This window comes from Pteropus medius, unplaced genomic scaffold (genome assembly GCF_902729225.1).
Source record: "Pteropus medius unplaced genomic scaffold, Ma_sr-lr_union100, whole genome shotgun sequence".
NCBI classification, from domain to species: domain Eukaryota; kingdom Metazoa; phylum Chordata; class Mammalia; order Chiroptera; family Pteropodidae; genus Pteropus; species Pteropus medius.
Window position 1 is genome coordinate 10,075,216 of NW_024352787.1, and position 25,529 is coordinate 10,100,744.

General features: G+C 36.8%; 1 protein-coding gene across 1 annotated transcript in view; it reads right to left on the reverse strand.

Moving 5' to 3' along the window:
• Positions 1-25,529, reverse strand: part of FBXL13 (F-box and leucine rich repeat protein 13) — a 260,635-nt gene that overhangs the window by 8,677 nt on the left and 226,429 nt on the right. Inside the window, exons 19-20 of the mRNA XM_039848951.1 lie at positions 15,937-16,071; positions 911-1,074 (exon numbers count right to left, since the gene is read on the reverse strand). Coding sequence (XP_039704885.1) covers positions 911-1,074; positions 15,937-16,071 — 299 coding nt within the window. The remainder of the gene's footprint in view (positions 1-910; positions 1,075-15,936; positions 16,072-25,529) is intronic.

The window sequence follows — 25,529 nt, forward strand, 5'->3', positions numbered from 1 at the left end:
GAAAAAGTCAAGAACTATATGATTTCACTCATATGTGGAATATAAAACCGAAAGCAATAAATGAGCAAGACAAAGAAACGGATTCATGGTCACAGACAACAGTTTAGTGGTTATCAGAAGGAAGGAGAGACGGGGAAGATAGGTAAAGGTAAGGGGAGATCTAATATATGGTGACAGAAGGAAATTTAACTTTGGGTAGTGAACACAGAATCCAATATACATATTGCATTGTACACTTTAAACCTATATAATTTTATTAACTAGTGTCATACCAATAAATTTAATAAAATAAAATCTCACAGGGTAGACACTCTATACTTTCTCTACCTTCATTGATTGCTTATTTACCCAACTGTTATTTCAATGGAAACATTTTGTGAATTAAGGAAACAGATATTTGGCCTGTAGCAATCAAGTCAGAATATCTTACTCTGAGCCCTAGATCTTGCAGGAAATCTCTAGTTAAATGAAAAGCAACTATCAAGCAAATAGTTTATGGAAAGATGGGGCTTAGGATGACTGTTAATAATTTGTAATTAATTGTGAGCTGGATTAATCCAATTATTTCTTAATCCCTACAGGAGATTAACTGAATGAAAATGTTTTGAGAGATGAGGAAAGGAAGAGCTAGCATAATTCTACAAAAGGAGAGTTAAGGTTTTGGACATCTGCAAGGTCAAGGAAGGAGAAGTGCTTAAAGTAGAAGGGCTACTGGGAAAGGTATATGAAACCACAGAGACCATTTTAGAAGAGAGCTTTCCTTGGTTCAGCTCAAAGTTTCAATTAGGCAAAAAATAAAATGTAACTTCTTAACTCTGATAGCCACTATGTATTATGAATGCCATAGTCACATATGCTGTTTTCTCAAAAAACAATTCTCAAAGCTTTTCATATTCAGGTACATACTTACTTGGAAATAAGTCTGCAGTATTGCATCCTTAGGATCCGAAGTTGTTTGCAGCCTATCTGAAGATTCTCAAGCGTTTGGTCAGTAAGCAGGATACAACCAGAAACATCCAAGATGTGTAGGTAATGGCATTTTGCCGATAACAGCTCCATTGCTGAGTCAGTAATCTTAACACACAGCCAAAGTAAGTATTGATTATTTTGATGAATGGTAAACTCTATCCCAGGGAAGAATAGTATACTAGTAAGTTTGGGCTGCTATAATAAAGTACCATAGACTGGGTAATATAAACAACAGACATTTATTTCTCACAGTTCTCAAGGCTGAGAAGACCAAGATCAAGGTGCCCAGAGATTCAATGTCTGGTTTGCAGATAGCTACCTTCTTGCTATATCCTCACATGGCAAAGAGAGCTTTAGTTTCTTCCTATTCTTATAAGGATACTAGTTTCATCTTAGGAGCTCCACCCTTGTGACCTCAATCTAAAACTAATTACTTCCTAAAAGCCTCATCTCATACTATCACATTGGGAATGAAGATTTCAACATGGATTTTGAGGGCACACATTTTGGGGGGACAAAAACGTTTAGTCTATAATGAACAGAATCAGGATCCCTGCAAATTCTCTTTAATCAGCTTATCACATGATAAGTCTATAACTCAAGTTAGTGACCTAAGTGTCTCCAGAACAATAAAATGTATGTTTCAGGTGACTCCAACAGAATCTGTGATCTTGCTGTCCTTTTTAGGGTTCTCTGGTATGGATGGGAAACTTCATCAAAATTTCCTTAATAATACCTGTCACATCAATATGAGTAACTTGTGAAATGCTGTAGTAATGGGATTTATGACATCACATGTTACAAAACCATAATATATATATATTTTTTATGGCTGAATAACATTCCATCATATATATATATATTTTTATGGCTGAATAACATTCCATCATATATATATATTTTTTTTATGGCTGAATAACATTCCATCATATATATATATATCTCCTCTAAAATTAACCTGTAGACAGATTCAGGTTGCTAAGAGAAAGGATCTGGACACCACTGATGGTTTGCGTGTGAAGTAACATGGTTCTATCAAAGGACAAGTATGTGAGACAGATTTTTGTAGGCAGGGTGGAGAAAGAAGAGCAGAAGCTACAGGGACTACATGAATCTCACTCTGTGAAATTCTGCTGAGGATTCTAACATCTTGAAAGTTTGCTCAAATGTTCTGCAGAAGTAATTCAACTCCACTACTTAAGATTATTTCACACTCAGGATCTAGCTTTTGAATTTATAGCTGAACTGAGACACTGCAGAATCAACTGATTACTTTTCCCAAAGAAATTTGTTTTCCAACTGAATTTAATCTCTTACTGTAAATGTGTGAACATTCTAAAAACTTGCCATGAGGCTTGACTCTTGTTTTTAACAAAGTTGAGACAATTATGCAGAAAAACCCTTCAATTTGAAATGTACACTTTTTAAGTTTGGAAAAATACACGTCACTGTCTAAGCATGCCCTGTGTTCCAGAACATGCTCAGAACAAAGGTTTAACATTGCAACTGATTCTTACAAAAATGCTTTCAGACATTCCTGCCTCACTGTGTTTGTCTCTGAGGATATGATTCCATTGAAAACAAATGAACAAAAAACGCCCTTAGAATTATAGGGGAAAAAAAGGAAAGAAAATGAGGAAATTGAAAAGTCCAGGACAGGTGGAGCTCAAAGTGGTAAGTTTTATTGATACTGGAGAAGCTAAAAAGGAGCCTGACATTTTCTGTGGATCAGAAGCTCAAGATATTCAATGACTGAGGCGAGGTTGTTGTGACTAATAGAGGCTGAGAATTAGAAGTAGAGATAACTGGCTATATTCTTGACTCCCAGATACAGAATCCTAATCTCAGTCCTATTGAGCAGAGATTATGTTATTCCCATTTTAGTGCTGGGTAGAATGAGGTCACAGCACTGCTCACTGATCTTGGAGGTGAACTGGTTGCAAGGAAGAGCTGGCCTTCCAGGAGATGGATAAGGTGACCATTCAAGATTTATTCATGGGCTTTTTGGAAATCTAGTCTAGAATGAGACTAATGTGTTTTTAGCTCATCAAAAGCAATATAGATGGAATATATTAGACTGGACCACAGCCTTATGGTTTCTGGACAAGGAGTTTTCATATTAGCCCAAGTTATTGTCACCACATCTTCTGAATCAGGATACTTATTTGATTTGCATAGATGGTAAAACTAAACCCTTCTCCCTTACACTGAGATTCTGAAATAATCTATTCTTTTTTTCTCACCCTAGATATTTGATGTAGGGTGATTTATTTCATAATATTTGTATAACACCCTCCTTAGTTTCTAGGCTGCAGGACAGTGTCCACTGCACAGTTAATAGAAGGAGTTCCCTTAGTTTCTCGAGGAAAAAAAAAAAAAATCCTCTACCTCAATTTCTGTTCTCATTGGAGTCTTTCTTTTGCTCATTCTCCAACTTTCCTCCTTAATTAGTAGAGCACTATAAAGCCCAGTCTCCATATGTGTCTGCTTTTTAGCCAGCACAGTTTACAGTGAGCCATGTGTTGCCCATGTGTCCACATGTTTGTGTGCAATGAAAGCACAAACCCTGCAAGTTGTGACTGCTCAGGCTGCAGAGGGTCCATGATCAGTGCTGTTTGGGTGCTGAGTTCCTTGACCCCACTTGCTTCTAGAAACAGATGATGCTGGCCAGAAAGACATCTGGTTTCCCTAGTTCTACAAATACATATTAAATAAAAAGAATTTGCTGTGAACTTTCTAGATTAATTTTGTCATGATTTACCACATCTTTTCCACCACTGCCTCTTCCTCCTAAACTATGGAGGAATTAGGTGGTTCTAGCATCTCACCATATAAACTAAACAACTGAGAAGCTATACTTTTAGGCTAGCTAGAATGCAGGGCATCTTAAGAGTGTAAATGACGCTTTAGTAAAGAGAAACCCATCAGTGTATACAACAAAAGAGAACAATGTTAATCTTGCAACTTCTGAGGATTTTTTCAAAAGATTTTTTAGTTTTCTTCCCTCTGCAATTTTTGCTTCTACCAAGTTTTTCCTGTCAGTTTGTTTTGATCTTTATCTTCCACTTTAGGGGCTTTTCTCTTATGTCTGATAATTCTTAACTGACTGCTCATGATTGATGGTGGAGGTCTGAGTGCATGATGTGGGCCTTCTCTATTTTAAGCTTCGATGGTCTTAATGAGTTATTTGTCGGGAAAACCCCAAAGGTCAATATTTTTCAGTCTTTCATCTTGAGCTAGTCAGAGTCCCCAGAAAAGAATCTTCCAGTCTCCTGCCTGGAGGGAGACATCTGACAGCCAAATTCTGAATGCTGTGTTAAAAAGGTGCTTGAGGGTCTCTGCATTCAGCATTTAGTCACTTAATTCCTGTTTTCACTTTTGTACCCAAGTTCTCAGTTATACATGATGTCTCCCAGCTCAGCAACCCTCAGTTTTACTATCTGCAGAGAAGATAGTAGAATGATTTTGCATTCCCCCAGAGGGCATTTAGCAATGTCTAGAGACATTTATTATTGCCATGACTGGAGGTTTAGGAGCCTGGGAGCTACTGACATACAGTGGGTAAAGGGTAATGATGGTATTAAACATCCTACAGTGCACAGAACCACCAGCTACTACAGAGAATTATCTCATCCAAAAGATCAAAAATGCCAAGTTTGAGTAATCTGGCTCTAGGAAATAAATACCCAATCTTCTGGTAATGGTAGGGAGGAGAAGTTGCCCAGAGATGTAGAGTAGGGGAGATCTAGAGATCTATTTACTTCGCAAGAATTTTTAATCCATCTTCCTTATTTTAGCCACCCTGTAAACCCAGCTCCAGAGGTACACAATGCTGCCAAGTTTGAAGACTATGGTGTAAATAAAAATTATGTCCCAGCTATCTCTACTGTTGGCTTACGATGCTAAGCTATCTCTGCTGTTATAAGGGGTGGAGACATAGAATGGACTGGTCCCACACCCATGTGTGGCAGTTAAAAATCAGGAAGGAAATCTCATCTGCAGAGGCCCCTCTGAGGAGCAAGAAGCACTAGCCCCACATCAGGCTCCCCAGCCCGGGGCTCCGGTGCCAAGAAGATATTCCCCATGACTTCTGGCTGTGAAAAACAGCAGAGATTGTGGCTGAGTGAGATGATGGGTGGTTGGAGTTCCATTGCCTCCTAAAAGGCCCAAGCCCAGAACTTACTTGCCGAGAGATTCACTCTCTCTGAAGTCCAGTGCTGGGCAGCAGCTTGAAAAGTGCCAGGGACATACGAGAAGGAACTACATTGTCTAGCTTCAGACCTTTTCTTTAGGGGTGGGGAGCTATTAATTTCTAGCTTTATTGCATTATAGTTAGGGAATGCAGATTGTATTATTTTATTTCTCTAGTTTTATTGTGATGTAATTGACAGGGCTCGTGGTTAAGTTGGCGCAGTAGGAAAACGCTGTGCTTGCTTCCTCCCATGACCACATTAAAATTACAACTGACAGTCAGAAACATGGCAGAGTGAGAGACATCCCCATATCTCTCCCCTTGAAACAACAATAAGCTGAACATCTAAAACTCAACAAAAAACACCCAAACTGCACATAGCATGTCTGAGTGAGGAATCAGCGAATAAGAACTACCACAGGTCAGAATCTTGGGTGTCCAGTGGTGGATTGGGAGAAATAAAGAATCTGCCCCTTGTAGCCAGAATTCCCTACAGGAGGAGGGGGAGGGTGGAAGGTGTGGCAGGTTCCCTGAACAGCCCTGCCTGACAGAGCTGTGAGTTCCATGTGGCCCACAGCAGTGCCCAGTGTTCAGGGTAGAAAGCAGAGAAGTGGGGATGGCAGAGAAACAACAATTGATTATTACAAGCTCTGGTTGCAAAATTCAAGGTGGAGCCACGGCCCGCATCCCCCAAACTAGAGGGCCCCTTCACCCATGTCCTCTGAGATGGAACACCGTGCAGAGCCCCAGGGGAATCTGAACAAAAGCACTGAAAAAAATCACTAACACAGAGACTGAGACTAAGGGTAGTGAGCATGATTGAATATCTATAAGAAAAAAAAAAGACATTATTAAGGCTTTTTGTAAAGCAGAGATCCAAGAAGCTTAGACGCCACCTACTGGAAACCAAAAGAAAAACGCCTTCTTTGCAACAGGCTAGAGACACCTTTACATAATAAATATTATTTTTTTCCTGGAAAAAAAGCAGAATACATTTCTATTAATGCCCAGGTGAAGAAATAGTCCATTAAATGCCGTGAACAACCAAGGTGACAAGGCATCTCAGAAAGAAAGAGAAAAATCTCCAGAAAATAAGCTTACAGACATAGAAATATACAACTTAAATGACAGAGAACTCAGAATGGTACTTCTGAAAAAACTCAGGTAGATATAAAACAATTCATATCAACAATTTCAGGAACTGGAAAACAACTAGATGAGCAGAATGAGTACTTTAGCAAGGAGATTGAAACCCTCAAAAGGAACCAAATAGAACTTCCGGAGATGAAGAAAATACTGCAATTTTTGAAAAATGAAATAGCAAGCTTGGGAAATAGAGTTGACCAAATTGAAAAAGGATAGGTGATATCAAAGACAGAAATCTAGAAATAAATCAGAAGGAAGAAGAGAGAAATCGAAGAATGAAAAATAATGAAAGAGAAATACAAGAACTAGCTGATACCACCAGGAGAACAAACAAAAGAATAATGGGCATTATTGAAGGGATTCAATGGAGCAGGGACTAGAAAGCATTTTCAGACAATTCGTTGATGAGAATGTCCCAAATCTAAGGAATGAGCTGGAGCTTGGAATTCAAGAAGTCAACAGAACACCCAATTATCTTGACCCCAAAAGGCTTTCACCAAGACACAGAGTATTAAAATTATCAAAAATCAACAACAAAGACAGAATTCTCAGGGCAGTTAGGTAAAAGAAAACGGTAATTTATCGAGGAAAACCCATTAGATTATCGTTGGACTTCTAGGCACAAATCTTGCAAGCCAGTAAGGAGTGGAATCAAATATTCAAACTATTAAATGAAAGGAACTACCAGCCAAGAATAATGCATCCAGTTAAGTTTTCCTAAAATATGAAGGAGAAATAAAGACCTTTCCAGACATACAAAAACTGAAGGAATTCTCCAATATAAGACTTGCATTAAAGTAAATACTGAACAGAACCAGTTCTCCTAAAACAAAATAACAACAACAACAAAAATACATAATTAGGAGTAAGGCAACTAGCAGACAGATAAAATCAGAGGAGTGCAACACTTACTAAGAATAGAGCATTATAAGAGTAAACAATAAGAAGATAATTACTATAGCAAGATAGTAATGAACGATCAATATACATAGGGACAAATTAACAAAAATGACTGAAAAGGGGAAGATTCAAAGATGCAAATTAACAAAGGGGAATGGAGATAAGGCATGTGCACAGAAAATGGGAGACTGTATGTATATATCCTTTACATATTCATAATGGTAACCGCATGCCAAAGATTCAGAACTGTCGTATATAACATAAAACAAGTAGGACCACAGGAAAAACCCACAAAAACCAACCAAAATAAAGAAAACAGAAACACAAGGACAAGGAAGCATTGGAAACACCGAGCTACCAGAAAGCAAAAGATAAAATGGCTATAAGAAGACTTCATATTTCAATAATCTTCCTAAACGTAAAAGGACTGAACTCACCAATAAAAAGGCACAGAGTTGCAGAATGAATCAAAAAACAAAACCCAATTATATGCTGCCTCCAGGACACACATCTCAGCTCCAAAGACAAATATAGATTGAAAGTGAAAGGGTGGAAAATGATATTTCAAGCAATGGCATTCAGAGAAAAGCGGGAGTAGCAGTACTAATATCAGACGAAATAGACTTCAAAATCAAAAAGGTAAATAAATATACTGAAGGACACTTCATAATGATAAAGGGAATCATGCACCAAGAAGACATAACACTCATTAATATCTATCCTCCCGATCAGAGAGCCCCGAAATATGTAAAGCAATTACTAATAGAACTAAAGGAAGAAACAGACCAAAACACTATCGTAGTAGGGACCTAAACACCCCACTGTCGGATATGGACAGGTCATCCAAACAGAAATTCTATAAGGAAATAACATCCTTAAATGACACATTAGACAAACTGGACATAATTGACATTTACAGAGCCTTTCATTCCACAACAGCTGCTTATACTTTCTTCTCTAGTGCACATGGAACATTCTCAAGAATCGACCACATACTGGGACACAGAGACAGCCTCAACAAATATAAGAGAGTTGTAATCATACCAACCATATTCTCTGATCATAATGCTTTGAAACTAGAGATCAACTGCAAAAAGGAATCAGGAAGAACCACAAATACATGAAGATTAAACAACATGCTACTGAGGAATAACTGGGTCAGGGAAGAAATAAAAAGAGAGATCAAGTGATACATAGAAACGAATGATAATGATAGTACAACATATTGAAACTTTTGGGACACGGCAAAAGCAGTCATAAGAGGAAAGTTCACGTCATTACAGACTGATCTCCAAAAACAAGAATGAGCCCAAATAAACAACCTAATGCTTTATCTGAAAAAACTAGAAAAGGAAGAACAAATGAGGCCTAAAGTCAGCAGAAGGAAAGAAATCATCAAAATTAGAGCAGAAATAAATGAAATTGGAAAAAAAAATCAATTGAAAAAATAAATGCAACAAAGACCTGGTTCTTCGAGAAGGTTAATAAAATTGAAAAACCTCTGCCTAGACTCACTAAAGAAAAAAGAGAAAGGACACACATAAACAAAATCAGGGATAAAAGAGGAGAAATTACGACAGACACTGCAGAAATACAAAGGATCACAGAAGAATACTATGAAATACCAAATTGAATAACCTAGAAGAAATGGACCAGTACTTAGAAAGATATAACCTTCCTGGAATGAATCAAGAAGACCTAGAAAATCTAAATAGACCGATCAGCCGTATGGAAATTGAAACAATCATCAAAAACCTACCAAAAAGTAAAAGCCCAGGACCAGGTGTCTTCACCAGTGAATTCTACCAAACATTCAAAGATTTAATACCTATTCTCCTCAACTTCTTCCAAAAAATCGAAGAGGAGGAAACACTTCCCAATACATTTTATGAGGCCAATATTACGCTGATACAAAAACCTGGTAAAGATAACACAAAAAAGAGAACACTACAGACCAGTATCTCTCATCAACGCATATGCAGGAATCCTAAGTGAGATACAAGTTAACCGAATACAGCAACATCTTAGAAAGATTACACACCACAATCAATTGGGCTTCATCGCAGGAGCACAGGAATGAGTCAACAAATTGATTAATGTGATACACCACATAAATTATAAAATAATATCATATGATCATATGAATAGATGCAGAAAAAGCCTTTGACAAGATACAGCATCCATTTATGATAAAAACACTTAACGAAGTTGGTATAGAAGGAAAGTACCTTAACATAACAAAGGCCACATATGACAAACCCTCAGCCAACATTATACTTAATGGTGAAAAACTAAAAACCTTCCCTCTAAGATCAGGAATAAGACAAGGCTGTCCACTATCACCACTGTTATTCAATATAACATTGGAGGTCCTAGAGAGTGCAATCAGGCAAGAGAATGTTATAAAAGGCATCCAAATAGGAAACGAAAAAGACAAAATGTCACCATTTGCGGATGACATGATTCTCTATATAGAAAACCCTAAAGACTTCACAAGAACACTACTAGAAACAATAAGCAAATACAGGATACTGTATTTGCAAAGTTCCTGGATACAAAATCAATGTTCAAAAATCCATAGTGTTCCTATACTCTAATAAAGAAGTGTCAGAAAAAGAAGTGGAAAAAATAATTCCTTTTACAATTGCAACAAAAAGAATAAAATACCTAGGGATAAATCTAACGAAACATTTGAAGGACCTATATAATGAAAACTATAAGACCCTATTAAAAGAAATCGAAGAAGATACAAAGAAATGGAAAGATATTCTGTGCTCTTGGATTGGAAGAATCAACATAGTTAAAATGACCATATTACCTAAAGCATTATACAAATTTAATGCAATCCGCCTCAAAATCCCATTGGCATTTTTTAAAGAAATAGAACAAAAAAATCAGATTTCAATGGAACCACAAAAGACCCCGAATTTCCAAAGCCATCCTGAGATAAAAGAACAAGGCTGGAGGCATCACTCTGCCCGACTTCAAATTATACTACAAGGCGACAGTAATCAAAAGGGCATGGTATTGGCAGCAAAACAGACACACAGACCATAGAACAGAATGGAGAGTCCAGAAGTAAAGCCATATTGATATAGGCAAATGATTTTCAACAAAAAAGCCAAAAACATAACTGTGGGAAAGGAAAGCATCTTTAATAAATGGTGCTGGAAAACATGGAAGGCCATCTGCAAAAGAATGACACTAGACTGTTGTCTATTACCACACACCAATATTAACTCAAAATGGATTAGGGACCTGAATATAAGACTTGAAACAATAAAATGCCTAGAAGAAAACATAGGGACTAAACTCAAGGATCATAGACTTAAGAAGGATTTTATGACTTTGACCTCAAAGACAAGGTAAGTAAAAGCTAAAATAAATGAATGGGACTACATCAAACTAAAAAGCTTCTGCTCAGCAAAAGAAACCATAAACCAGGTAAAAGACAAACATCTGAATTGAAAAAATGTTTTTGCAAGTAATGCAGCCAATAAGGTTCTATTATCCAAAATATACACCTCAATAAAAACAACAAAACAAATGATCCAATCAAAAAATGGGCAGAGGACCTGAACAGACACTCCCAAAAAGACATACAAATGGCCAACAAACATATGAAAAGATGCTCAACATTGCTAGCTATTAGGGAAATGCAAATCAAAACCACAACGAGATTCCATCTCTTGTTAGAATAGCTATAATCAAAGGACAAGTAATAAAATGTTGGAGAAGATGTAGAGAAAAAGGAACTCTCATACACTGCTGGTGGGTCTAGAAATTGGTACAGCCACTATGGAAAACAGTATAGAGTTTCTTCAAAAAACTAATAATTGATCTAACATATGATCCAGCAATCCTTCTTCTGGGTATTTGTCCCAAAGACTTGAAAACTCATATCTCAATACTTGAAACTAATTAAAATAAATAAATTAATTTTAAAAAAATTAAATGAAAATTCATATCCAAAAAGATATTTGCATACCGATGATTATAGCAGCATTATTCACAGTGGCCAGGACATGGAAGCAACCGAAGTGCCTTACGATAGATAATTGGATAAAGAAGCTGTGGTACATATATACAATGGACTATTACTCAGCCATAAGACAAAATGAAATACTGTCATTTGCGACAACATGGATGGACCTCAAGATAATCATGCTAAGTGAAATAAGCCAGAAAGAAAAAGTTGAAAATCACATGATATCACTTATATGTGGGATATAAACCTAAAAGCAACAAGCGAACAGGACAAACAAACAGAGATTCATGGACATGGACACTAGACTAGTGGTTATCAGAGGGTAGGGTGGAGGGGTTAGAGTGGAGGTAGATGGGGTGAAAGAGGTCAAATATGTATGTGGTGATAGAACGAAACCCAACTATGGGAGGTGACTATACAATGTAAATATATGTATATATGCCTTACTGTTAAAATACATAGCTGAAACTTACTGGATTTCATTAACAAATGTCATCATAAAAAATCAATTAATTAACTTTTAAAAGATAACGAAATATTTTTACTTAACTCTCAAAAACAAAATTGTCTAGCTTCAGGGCAAGGGCTGGAGGGACAGTTTTCTCTCAGACAGAAAGGCAGCAGAATCCATTTTTCCTTTGTTGAAACTATCCCTCACCCAGCCTGCACAAGTGGATGCCATATCTGAGTCTCCATCAACATGGCTAAGAACATTCACACTGCCCTGGTGATTCTCTGAGATCCTACCACACCCAACTTGTGGGTGCACTGAAGCCGTTTCCAGTGGCTTTTTCTTACAAATAGCCTGTCTTGGCTCATGCTGAAGACTTTCTTAAAAGCTCTCAAAGGTTTATAAACCTCAAACAGGCAGCATCTAGCCTCATTGTGCCTGGTATCTCTTTCTAAGCAGTCCCAAGCCTGGCACTTATGGCAGCTAGCTTCACTTTGTACCTTAGCCTCTCCCAAGCACCTTTAAGCCTAGAAAAAGTGGCAACTATCTGCAGATCATTTTGTACCTCATACCAAGTGGCCCTGGGCAGGGCAGAGGCAGTAGCTGATCTTGGTATGCACCAGAGCACCTCCCAAGAGGCCCCAGATCCAACACTCCTGGTGGCCAGCTTCAGACCACACTGGAGCACCACCCAACCACCTTCACAAATGACACACCTAAAGAGAAGACTGGGCAGGCACCAGAGCCCTGCTAAAGCATATCCTGTTTCATAGGGTCAGCTCCAGCTCAACAGCTTCTCCGCTGTAGTCACTGCCAGTTCTCACAAAAAATAGCTTGAAAGTCAATCTCTCTCATTGACATGCAAACAGCCACCAAGGCTCAACTACAACACGAGGGCACACACAACCCATATATGGGACACACCTGGAGCTTAGGTGACCAGAGAGACTGTACCATTGGGCCCCACAGGATACCTAGTGGATATGAGAGATGTAAGAGTTCTACCTAATACATAGAAACAAACACAAAGAGGCAGCCAAAATGGGAAGACAAGAAAATATGTCCCAAATGAAAGAACATAACAAAGCTCCACAAAAAGAACTAAACAAAATGGAGATAAGCAATCTAAAGATGCAGAGTTCAAATCACTGGTTATAAGGATGCTAAATGAACTTAGGGGAAGAGTAGATGAACTCAGTGAGAACTTCAACAAAGAGTAGAAAACAAAAATTGAGATAAAAAATATAAAAAACAGTTAGAAATGAAGAATACAATAACTGAAATGAAGAATACATTAGAGTAAATCAATAGTAGATTAGATGAAGCAGAGGACTGGATAGGTGATTTAGAAGATAAGGTAGAAGAAAATAGCCAATAAGAACAGCAAAAATAAAAAAAAAATTAAATGAGTATAATTTAAAGGGCCGCTGGTACAACATCAAGCATACCAACATTTCTATCATAGGAGTACCAGAAGGAGAAGAGAAAGAGCAGGATTTGAAAACTTACTTGAAAAAATAATAATGGAAAACTTCTATAATCTAGCAAAGGAGATAGACATACAAGCCGAGGAAGCACAGAGAGTCTCAAACAAGATGAACCCAAAGAAACCCACACCAAGACACATCATGATTAAGATGCTAAAAGTTAAAGACAAAGAGAGACTCTTAAAAGCAGTAAGAGACAAGCATCTAATTAACTACAAGGGAGCTCCCATAAAACTGTCAGCTAATTTCTCAACAGAAAATTTGCAGGCCAAAGGGACTGGCACAAAATATTCAATGTGATGAAAAGTAAGGATCTATAACCAAGATTACTCTAACCAGCAAAACTATCATTAAGAATCAAACGATAAAGAGCTTCTCAGACAAGAAAAAGCTAAAGGAGTTCATCAACACCGAACTAATATAAGAAATATTAAAAGGACTTCTTTAAAAAGAAGAAAAAAAAGATAAAAAATGTGAATAATAAAATGGCAATATCTACATACCTATGAACAATTACTTTAAATGTAAATGGATTAAATGCTCCAATCAAAGACATAGGTTGACTGAATGCATAAGAAAATAAAACTCTTACATACGCTAGCTACAATAGACTTACTTCAGATCAAAAGAAACACACAGACTAAAAGTAAAGGGAAGGAAAAAGATATTTCATAAAATTGGAGGAAAAAAAGGTAGGGTAGCAATATTTATACCAGACAAAATAGACTTTAAAATAAAGGCTATAAGAAGAGAAAAAAAAAAAACCCCACTAATCCCACTTATTTATCCAAAGAAACCCACAACATTACTTCGAAGGGACATTTGAATCTATATGTTCATTGCAGCATTATTTACAGTAGCCAAGGTATGGGGGCAACCTGGGAGTTCATCAGTGGATGAACAAATAAAGAAGAGGTGGTAAATATATACAATGGAATATTACTTGGCCTTAAAAAAGGTTGAAATCTTGCCATCTGCAACAAGATGAATGCCTAGAGGATATTGTGCTAAGGGAAGTTAATCATACAAGAAAGACAAATGTCATGTGATTTCACTTACATGTAGACTCTAGAGAACAGGATGAAGGAAAAAACAGAACAGAAACAAGTACATAGATACAGAGAACATTTTGATGATTGTCAGATAGGAGGGGGTTGAGGGAGTGGGTGAAATTGGGAGTGGATTAAGAGGTACAAATAGTCATGGAGATGTAGAGTATAGCATGGTAAATATAGTCAATAATATTGTAATAACTATATATGCTGTCAGATGAGTACTGGATTTATTGAAGTGATCACTTCATAAGTTACATAAATGTATAACTACTGTGTTGTACACCTGAAGAAAAAAGATGTGTGAATTTTGAGTTATCTCAAAGAAGGTGAGGCAGCTTCCAACTTATTTACTGAAATAGTCATTTTTAAGGCCCTCAGCCTTAATGTACTCATTTCAAATGCCTTAAGGCTGCCATGTCTGATAATACAAAGAGACTAAAAGGAGATGTCCTAGAAATATATGAGGAGAGAGATGGCTAGCCATTTCCACTGGTTTAGCTCCTGCTCCCATGTGATCATAACCACATGAGAGATCTCAAAGGCAGGACCACACAACAGAGCCTTCCCTGAATTTCTGAATCATAGAAGCCATGAAAGATAATAAAATAATCATTTTGAAAAAAAAAAACAACAAAAAAACAACTCTATATTTGGTCTGCTAAATTAGTCCATCTATTTTAGACTTCTAAATTTTTTGTTGCTTTTGTCTTCTCTTGTTTTCCCTATCAATGTGGGCCCTCATCCTTCTGCAGTTTTGGTAGGGTTTCAAAAGGGAATAATTTTTATGTGTATATTCAATCTGCCACATTAATCCAGACCCTGAAACCTCTATTTCTTGACACAGAAACATGTCCATAGCATATTAAGAGAAAAGAAAGTAGGTTACAATGTATTTTGGAAAGTATGAGTCTCTTGTTTTTTAAAGACCTTCTATAACTACTTCTAATCTCTGTACATAGAAAAAAATTCTAGAAGAATAAGTATAAAATGTCAACAAAGGGTTATGTCTGGATCATGGTATGACAATGGATTTTTATTCTCTCCTTTATGATTTTATATGTAGTCCAAATAGTTTACAATGAGTACATATTTCTTTTATAAACAAGTATCAAGGAAAATCGTTGAATACTTCAAAATAAGACGAAAGATGATTGTATGTACTTTCAGTGTCATACTGGAACATTAACAGGCTCATCTGAGGAATTCCATATAGAATTATGCTTTTGTTTGATAAATTATTTATATTAGGGCCAAAACTCAGTAAAGTTACATGTTATAACTTATTGTATTTTTGTACAAGAGAGATGCAAATTATTTTTGTCTGGTAGAAACTATAGCTCCAAGGTTATAGATTTATTACCTTATAGGTCATTAACCAATTTTGGATCTAACCCAAAAATACATTCCAACATTCTTTCTTTAGTTACTATAAATACTCAGTTTGATCAAATGCTCTATGAACTGGCTTTACCATTTTGCTGGTTTTCTCATTAATGAATTAAATATATCTTTGACACATTTTTATATTTGTGTGAGGATTGTTTTAAACTTTTTAAAAATTCTATATTGACACAAATAAAATCATAAAGCTATTTCCAATTGGGGAAAGAAAAAAAATCTAATGAATACCTAAGACATGGCAAAGAAAACAAGTTCTATGATGAATCCAACCCCTGAACTGCTACCCTGCCTGAGTTCTTTGGCAGTACTTCAGTTTTACATGTCTGAGCTCTGACTTCTGCGCATACCTTTGGACAGCCAGCGATGCTGAGATATGTGAGGTTACTGCAATAAATGGCCAGTGCTTTAATAATCTCATTTGATAGCTGTTGGCAGTAAGAGACATCCAAATGTTCCAAGATCAGTGAGCCTTTGCAGAATGCCTGCAAGAAATTCCAAAGTCAAAGCTTTTTTTTCTTTTTCTTATTCTTTATTCAAATGTATACATCTAGAGCCATGTTACCCACAGCAGTTTACTTAGTATCTATTTCATTCCTGGAAATACAAATGTGTTACATCTTGTTGCAAAAAAAAAAAAGCTGTTACATCCAAAAATTCTTTACAACAAAAAAATACTCACACACCAGTTTAACAGCTTAGTAATATTTGAATACCTGATAATAGAATTTGGTTTTCCCGAAGTTAACACTAATTAAATTTTACTATATGGTCAGTAATTATTAGAGTTATATTCAGCCAAATAAGCAGAGGAAAAGAAATCTGCAGGTGAGAATTAGATAGCAAACACTCTGGGATTGATAGTATAATGTAATAGAAGGAGCACAGTTTTGGAATCAGGAGACCTGAGTTGTAATTTCATTTCCTTATTAGCTCTGAAAAGTTAACAAGTCGCTTAATCTTTCTGGGCCTCATTTTTCTCTTCTTTAAATTAGGGAAAATACAGTTGTCCTCCAATACCCACAGAGGAGTGGTTCCAGGACCACTGCGTATACCAAAATCTGTGGATGTGCAAATCCCTTGGTTGGCCTTCCATATCTGTGAGTTTGGCATATGCCAACTGTAATATCTACCCTCTAGAAATGTTCTGAACTGCCAAAATGTTCATCTAACATTTATAAGGCAAGTGAAAGCTAGAAATCATTGAAAATCTTTCCCTTTATCTAGATAGTTCTTAATTTTTATTCTCACTTTTCAGTTAAAAAGAAAGAAAGAAAAGAAAAAGAATTGAATGATAAGAAGAATCCATGAAGAAATGAGAGTCTAAAATTTACAACTTTAGTTATGCAAGAACAAAATGATCTACAAAAGTAAACCTAACAGTAATTGTAAAAATATCTGAATAAATCGAGATGAGTAGAAATTGGAAACCAAGTGACCAACTCAAGATAATATTATAAGAAAACTCCCTCCCTTAAATTGTAAGAATTACAACTATCAACATGTGTTCAGTCAACATGTGAAGCAGCTCAAGTTCTAAGAATACTAAATCAGAGACCTCAGTAAATGAGTTTACCATTAATTTTAGTTATAAGTATGAGAATTTAGTAATCCTAGTAGGTTATTAGCAAGGCATTTCGTATTTATATGTAAAAATGGATGTCCTCAGACTACAAGTCATTTTCTTCTCAGAACTGAGGGAAGGACGTAGGCTGTTGGACTTGTTCATGGCCATCAGGATGACCTGAGAGGTAAAACCGCCAATGGGCTTACTGCCCACTGAGTATGCTAATTTTGCCTTGTGTTAGCCCCAAGGATGACTGGAAAGAATGAATCAGTAAAGTATTTTTTTTAGCAAATTAATAGAAGAAAGAAAATTTCCAGAAGAGACCAGTTAAGCATATAAGATAAAACTAGAACTGTGACATCAGGTAGAATAGGGTTAGAAATCTTGCTCTGCTGCCATGTGTGTTACTGAAACTCTCTGAGCCACAGTGTCTCCTTCAGTAAAATGAGAATGATAATACCCATATCATGATAGTTGAGCAGATTAGATGAAATAATTTATATATAACTGATGTAGTTCCTAGCACAAAAGTAGATTCTCTACCTACTTAACTATAAAATTTTATATACCATGTTATTTGAGAGGTGATATAGTATATTGATTGGTTTTTGACAGAGTAAGCACTCAATAAATGTTAACTATTATTGAGAACTGTATATGCCACCAACAATAATAAAGATGCAAAGTTTGGAGAAACATGGAAGAGTGAGAAAAGTCCCCAGATCTCTCCCCTTGAAACAACAATAGACTGAACATCTAAAACTTAACAAAAAACACCCAAACTGCACACCAGCACGTCTAGACATAGGATCTGCACATAAGAGCTACCACAGGCCAGAACCCCAGGTGTCAGGCAATGGAATGGGAGAAATAAAGAAACTGCCTCTCACAGCCACCAGAGCTTCCTTACCTGTAGGAGAAGCGGGAGGGGGAGAAGGTGAGGCAAGTTCCCTGAGCAGCCCTGTCTGGGAGAGTTTTGAGTTCCACGCAGCTGGAGGAAGGGCCCAGTCATCATGGCAGAAAGCAGAGAAGCAGCCGACAGAGAAACAACAGTTGATTTGTACTGGCCGCAGTTGCAAAAATGAGGCTGTGCTGCAGCGCCCAACACCTAACCCAGAGGGCCCGTCCCCCATACTCTCAGAGACGAAACACCAAGGAGGCCCAGGGCATTCTGAGCAAACGCTGCTGAAACTGTTGCTAACACTGACAGGGACTGAAACTGAGGGTAGTGAGTGTGATTAAATGTCTATAAGAAAATAAAAAGGCATTATTAAGCCTTTATTCAAAGCAGGGATACAAGAGGCTTAGAAACCACCTACTGGAAACCAAAAGAAAAATGCCTTCTTTGCAACAGGCTAGAGAGACCTTAAGATAATAAATTTTTTTTTTTCTGGGAAAAAAGCAGAATACATTTCCATTAATGCCCAGGCAAAAAAAATAATCCATTAAACACTGTGAACAACCAAGGCGACAAGGCATCTCAGAAAGAATGAGAAAAATCTCCAGAAAATAAGCTTACAGACATAGAAATATGTGACCTAAGTAACAGAGAATTCAGGATGCTACTTCTGAAAAAACTCAGTGGGATCTGAAACGAGTCATATTAACAATTTCAGGAACTGAAAAAACAACTAGATGAGCAGAGCAAGGAGATTGAAACCCTCAAAAAGAACGAAATAGAAATTCTGGAGATGAAGAACACACTGCAAGAGTTGAAAAATGAAATAGCAAGCCTGGGAAATAAAGTCGCCCAAATGGAGCAAAGGATCAGGAATATCGAAGACAAAAATCTAGAAATAAATCAGAAGAAAGAAGAAAGAAACCGAAGAATGAAAAATAATGAAAGAGAAATACAAAAACTAGCTGATACCACCAGGAGAGGAAACATAAGAATAATGGGCATTATCGAAGGGAGGAAAAGGAGCAGGGACTAGAAAGCATTTTCAGACAAATGGTGGATGAGAATTTCCCAAATCAAAGGAACAAGCTGGAGCTTGGAATTCAAGAAGTCAACAGAATATCCAATTATCTCAACTCAAAAAGGCCTTCACCAAGGCACATTGTATTAAGTTATCAAAAATTAACGACAAAGAAATCTCAGGACAGCAAGGGAAAAGAAGATGGTAACTTATAAAGGAAAACCCATTAGATTATCATTGAATTTCTCAGCACAAACCTTACAAGCCAGAAAGGAATAGAATCAAATATTTAAACTATTAAGTGAAAGGAACTATCAGCCTAGAATAATGCATCCAGCTAAGCTCTCCTTTAGATATGAAGGAGAAATTAAGAACTTTCCAGACATACAAAAATTGAGGAAATTCTCCACTACGAGGTCTGCACTACAGGAAATTCTGAAAGGTGTCAGCTCACCTAAAACAAAATGACAAAAAACAAAACAAACAAACAAACAAACAAAAAACCATAATTAGAAGTGAAGTGACTATCAGGCAAATAGAAGTAGAGGAGTGTGACACTTACTAAGAACAGGGCATTATAAGCTTAAATAATAATAAGAGAATTGCTATAGCCACATAATAATGAATATTCAGCATACATAGGAACTAATTGAGACAATAATGACTCTAAAGGGAAGGATTCAAAGAACCAAATTCCCAAAGTTGAATGGAGATAAGGTACGTGCAGAAGAAAATGCACAATTGTGTATATATAAAATTATCCTTTACATATTTGTAATGGCAACCACATGGAAGATTCAGAACTGAAATATATAACATAAAACAAGAAGAACCAGAGGCAAAACCCACAAAAACCAACCAAAATAAAGAAAACAGAAACACAAGGACAAGGAAGCATTGGAAACACCGAGCTACCAGAAAGCAAAAGATAAAATGGCTATAAGAAGACTTCATATTTCAATAATCTTCCTAAACGTAAATGGACTGAACTCACCAATAAAAATGCACAGAGTTGCAGAATGAATCAAAAAACAAAACCCAACCATATGCTGTCTCCAGGACACACATCTCAGCTCCAAAGACAAATATAGATTAAAAGTGAAAGGGTGGAAAATGATATTTCAAGCAATGGCATTCAGAGAAAAGCGGGAGTAGCATTACTAATATCAGACGAAATAGACTTCAAAATCAAAAAGGTAAATAAATATACTGAGGGACACTTCACAATGATAAAGGGAATCATGCACCAAGAAGACATAACACTCATTAATATCTATGCTCACGATCAGAGAGCCCCGAAATATGTAAAGCAATTACTAATAGAACTAAAGGAAGAAACAGACCAAAACACTATCGTAGTAGGGACCTAAACACCCCACTGTCGGATATGGACAGGTCATCCAAACAGAAATTCTATAAGGAAATAACATCCTTAAATGACACATTAGACAAACTGGACATAATTGACATTTACAGAGCCTTTCATTCCACAACAGCTGCTTATACTTTCTTCTCTAGTGCACATGGAACATTCTCAAGAATCGACCACATACTGGGACACAGAGACAGCCTCAACAAATATAAGAGAGTTGTAATCATACCAACCATATTCTCTGATCATAATGCTTTGAAACTAGAGATCAACTGCAAAAAGGAATCAGGAAGAACCACAAATACATGAAGATTAAACAACATGCTACTGAGGAATAACTGGGTCAGGGAAGAAATAAAAAGAGAGATCAAGTGATACATAGAAACGAATGATAATGATAGTACAACATATTGAAACTTTTGGGACACGGCAAAAGCAGTCATAAGAGGAAAGTTCACGTCATTACAGACTGATCTCCAAAAACAAGAATGAGCCCAAATAAACAACCTAATGCTTTATCTGAAAAAACTAGAAAAGGAAGAACAAATGAGGCCTAAAGTCAGCAGAAGGAAAGAAATCATCAAAATTAGAGCAGAAATAAATGAAATTGGAAAAAAAAATCAATTGAAAAAATAAATGCAACAAAGACCTGGTTCTTCGAGAAGGTTAATAAAATTGAAAAACCTCTGCCTAGACTCACTAAAGAAAAAAGAGAAAGGACACACATAAACAAAATCAGGGATAAAAGAGGAGAAATTATGACAGACACTGCAGAAATACAAAGGATCACAGAAGAATACTATGAAATACCAAATTGAATAACCTAGAAGAAATGGACCAGTACTTAGAAAGATATAACCTTCCTGGAATGAATCAAGAAGACCTAGAAAATCTAAATAGACCGATCAGCTGTATGGAAATTGAAACAATCATCAAAAACCTACCAAAAAGTAAAAGCCCAGGACCAGGTGGCTTCACCAGTGAATTCTACCAAACATTCAAAGATTTAATACCTATTCTCCTCAACTTCTTCCAAAAAATCGAAGAGGAGGAAATACTTCCCAACACATTCTGTGAGGCCAATATTACTCTGCTACAAAAACCTGGTAAAGATAACACAAAAAAGAGAACACTACAGACCAATATCTCTCATCAATGCATATGCAGGAATCCTAAGTGACATACAAGTGAACCGAATACAGCAACATCTTAGAAAGATTACACACCACAATCAATTGGGCTTCATCGCAGGAGCACAGGAATGAGTCAACAAATTGATTAATGTGATACACCACATAAACAAATTATAAAATAATATCTTATGATCATATGAATAGATGCAGAAAAAGCCTTTGACAAGATACAGCATCCATTTATGATAAAAACACTTAACGAAGTTGGTATAGAAGGAAAGTATCTTAACATAACAAAGGCCACATATGACAAACCCTCAGCCAACATTATACTTAATGGTGAAAAACTAAAAACCTTCCCTCTAAGATCAGGAATAAGACAAGGCTGTCCACTATCACCACTGTTATTCAATATAACATTGGAGGTCCTAGAGAGTGCAATCAGGCAAGAGAATGTTATAAAATGCATCCAAATAGGAAACGAAAAAGACAAAATGTCACCATTTGCGGATGACATGATTCTCTACTAGAAACAATAAGCAAATACAGGATACTGTATTTGCAAAGTTCCTGGATACAAAATCAATGTTCAAAAATCCATAGTGTTCCTATACTCTAATAAAGAAGTGTCAGAAAAAGAAGTGGAAAAAATAATTCCTTTTGCAATTGCAACAAAAAGAATAAAATACCTAGGGATAAATCTAACAAAACATGTGAAGGACCTATATAATGAAAACTATAAGACCCTATTAAAAGAAATCGAAGAAGATACAAAGAAATGGAAAGATATTCTGTGCTCTTGGATTGGAAGAATCAACATAGTTAAAATGACCATATTACCTAAAGCATTATACAAATATAATGCAATCCCCATCAAAATCCCATTGGCATTTTTTAAAGAAATAGAACAAAAAATCAGATTTCAATAGAACCACAAAAGACCCCGAATTTCCAAAGCTATCCTGAGATAAAAGAACGAGGCTGGAGGCATTACTCTGCCCGACTTCAAATTATACTACAAAGCGACAATAATGAAAAGGGCATGGTATTGGCAGCAAAACAGACACACAGACCAGTGGAACAGAATCGAGCATCCAGAAATAAACTCATATTGATATGGGCAAATAATTTTCAACAAAAAAGCTAAAAACATACAGTGGAGAAAGGAAATGCTCTTCAATAAATGGTGCTGGGAAAGCCACCTGCAAAAGAATGACACTAGACAGTTGTCTATTACCACACACCAAAATCAACTAAAAATGGATTAAGGACCTGAATATAATACCTGAAACAATAAAATGTATAGAAGAAAACGTGGGAACGAAACTCAAGGACCTTGGACTTAAAGAGGATTTTATGAATTTGACCTCAAAGGCAAGGGAAGTAAAAGCAAAAATAAATGAATGGGACTATATCAACCTAAAAAGTTTCTGCTCAGCAAAAGGAATTGTCAACAATGTAAAGAGACTACCCTCTCAATGGGGAAAATACATTTGCAAGGAACACTTCCGATAAGGGCCTAATATCTAAAATATACAAAGAACTCATACGACTCAATAACAAAAACAAAAAAATGATCCAATCAAAAAATAGACAGAGGACCTGAACAGACACTTCTCCCTGGAGGACATACAAATGGCCAAAAATATATGAAAAGATGCTCAACATTGCTACCTGTTAGAGAAATGCAAATCAAAACCACAATGAGATACCATCTCATGCCTGTTAAAATGGCTATCATCAACAGGAAGTAATAACAAATGTTGGAGAGGATGCAGAGAAAAAGGAACCCTCATACACTGCTGCTGGGACTGCAAATTGGTACAGCCACTATGGAAAACAGTATGGAAGTTCCTCAAAAAACTAAGAGTTGATCAACCATATAATCCAGCAATCCCTCTACTGGGTATTTATCCCCAAAGACTTGAAAACCGATATCCGAAAAGAAATTTGCTCACTGATGTTCATAGCAGCATTATTCACAGTGGCCAGGACATGGAAGCAACTGAAGCGTCCCTACGATAGATGATTGGCCAAAGAAGCTGTGGCACATATATACAATGGAATATTACTCAGCCATAAGAAGAGATGAAATACTGCTATTTGCGACTGCATGGATGAACCTCGAGATAATCATGCTAAGTGAAATAAACCAGACAGAAAAAGTTGAAAATCACATGATATCACTTATATGTGGGATATAAACCTAAAAGCAACAAATGAACAGGACAAACAAGCAGAGACTCATGGATATAGACAATAGACATGATTACCAGAGGGCTGGGGGTGGCTGAAAAATGGGGAGGTAGACATGGTAAAGGGGGTCAAATATAGGAGTTATGGGGAGGGTAACTGAAGGAAACTGGACTTTGGGTGGTAAACACAGAATAGAATATTTAGGTGTCAAATTATAATATTCACCTTAAAAAGTATATAATTGTATTAAATCGAACGTTACCCCAATAAATTTAATTTTTAAAAAGTTAAAAAGAATAAAAATCTTAAAAATAATAAAAATGCAATTTTGTATTGTATTTTGAAGAACACTCAAAGATATTGGTTGTTTAACCCTACATTGTCATCTTTTCCTGACCATAATGACCAAGAGTGATTTCTCTTTCCTCTGATATCATGCAGAACTCCTTTTCAACTGATTCCGCACTTATAGTACTTGAATTATTCTTGTAGTGTGGCTAACTTTGTATAGAGCTCTGTTTTCTCTAGCAAGTAAATGATATCAAAATATGGAAGGAGCAAATAGAGAAGCATGATGTCATAGGTCCCTCTGGTCTCTCCCCTTGAATTTACAACAAGTCGAACAGCTATAATTCAACAAAAGATTCCCTGCTCAAGACATAAACACTTATGAGAAACCCATATATTGAAATATCTGATGATGGGCAAATCAGAGAATACATGGGAGGTGGGAAGAGAGAAGAGCAGAGATGAGTGCAAAAGACGCAGTCCAAAGCTCACTGTGGATCTCAGGAGAGGGGAAGAATCAGGTTGCAGCATGCACTCTCTGTAGCCCTGAGCATTCCTACCTGAATGGCCAGTACATATAGCAGCTGAACCCAATGACCAGGGCAGAGATGAGAACACAGTGACCAGTGGCAGCTGTGGTCTAGCAACCACCATTGTCAGGAAGAAAACAAAGCCACAGAGCCTTGCTGTCTCCCCTCACCTTCCCAGAGCTAGCTGTGGGCCCCAGAAGCAACTGTAGCATGAGTGTTAGGTTACAGACCACACTATTTGCAGCCCTGAAACTAGAGAGATGGTTCTTGACTGGTAGTTACTCACTGAGGCTAATCCCAGTAACAGGGTGGAGAAACAGAGGCAAGGCAGCTGAGGTCTGGCACTTGCCAATACCGGGAAAAGAACAAAGCCACAAATGCAGGAGCAGCCATTCTCAGCCGACCCTGCCCCCACCCATCACCACTGATCCCAGTGGGGTAACTGGGACAACTCGGGAAGTGCCACAACTGCCAGCAGCGTCTGGTTCTGGGGTCAGCGCTGGGATTTCATGGGCTCCAAAGCCCACCAACCACCATAAGGGTGGGACCCTGAAACCTAGACCGAGATGACTTAGTCATAGAGATAGATGCTCATCTCCCCAGAGAATATAGAGTATTTTCCATTGCCCTGCAGACATCAAAGAAGCTGGAGCTGCAGTGCAAGAGAAAAATAAAAAACACTTGCACTTCAGCGCCACCTATTGGAAAACAAAAGAAAGACCTCTTCTTATCAACCTACTAAAAAGAAGTATCGCTCTTAACAACAACAAAGCAGATTTTATTTCCATAAATGCCTAGGCAGAGAAATAATTCTTCAAATACTATGAACAACCAAGGTAACAAGGCAGCTCTGAAATAATATTAAAAATATTAACTTAATAAGTAAATAAACTTAAAGACATGGAAATATGTGATTTAAATGACAGAGAATTCAAGAT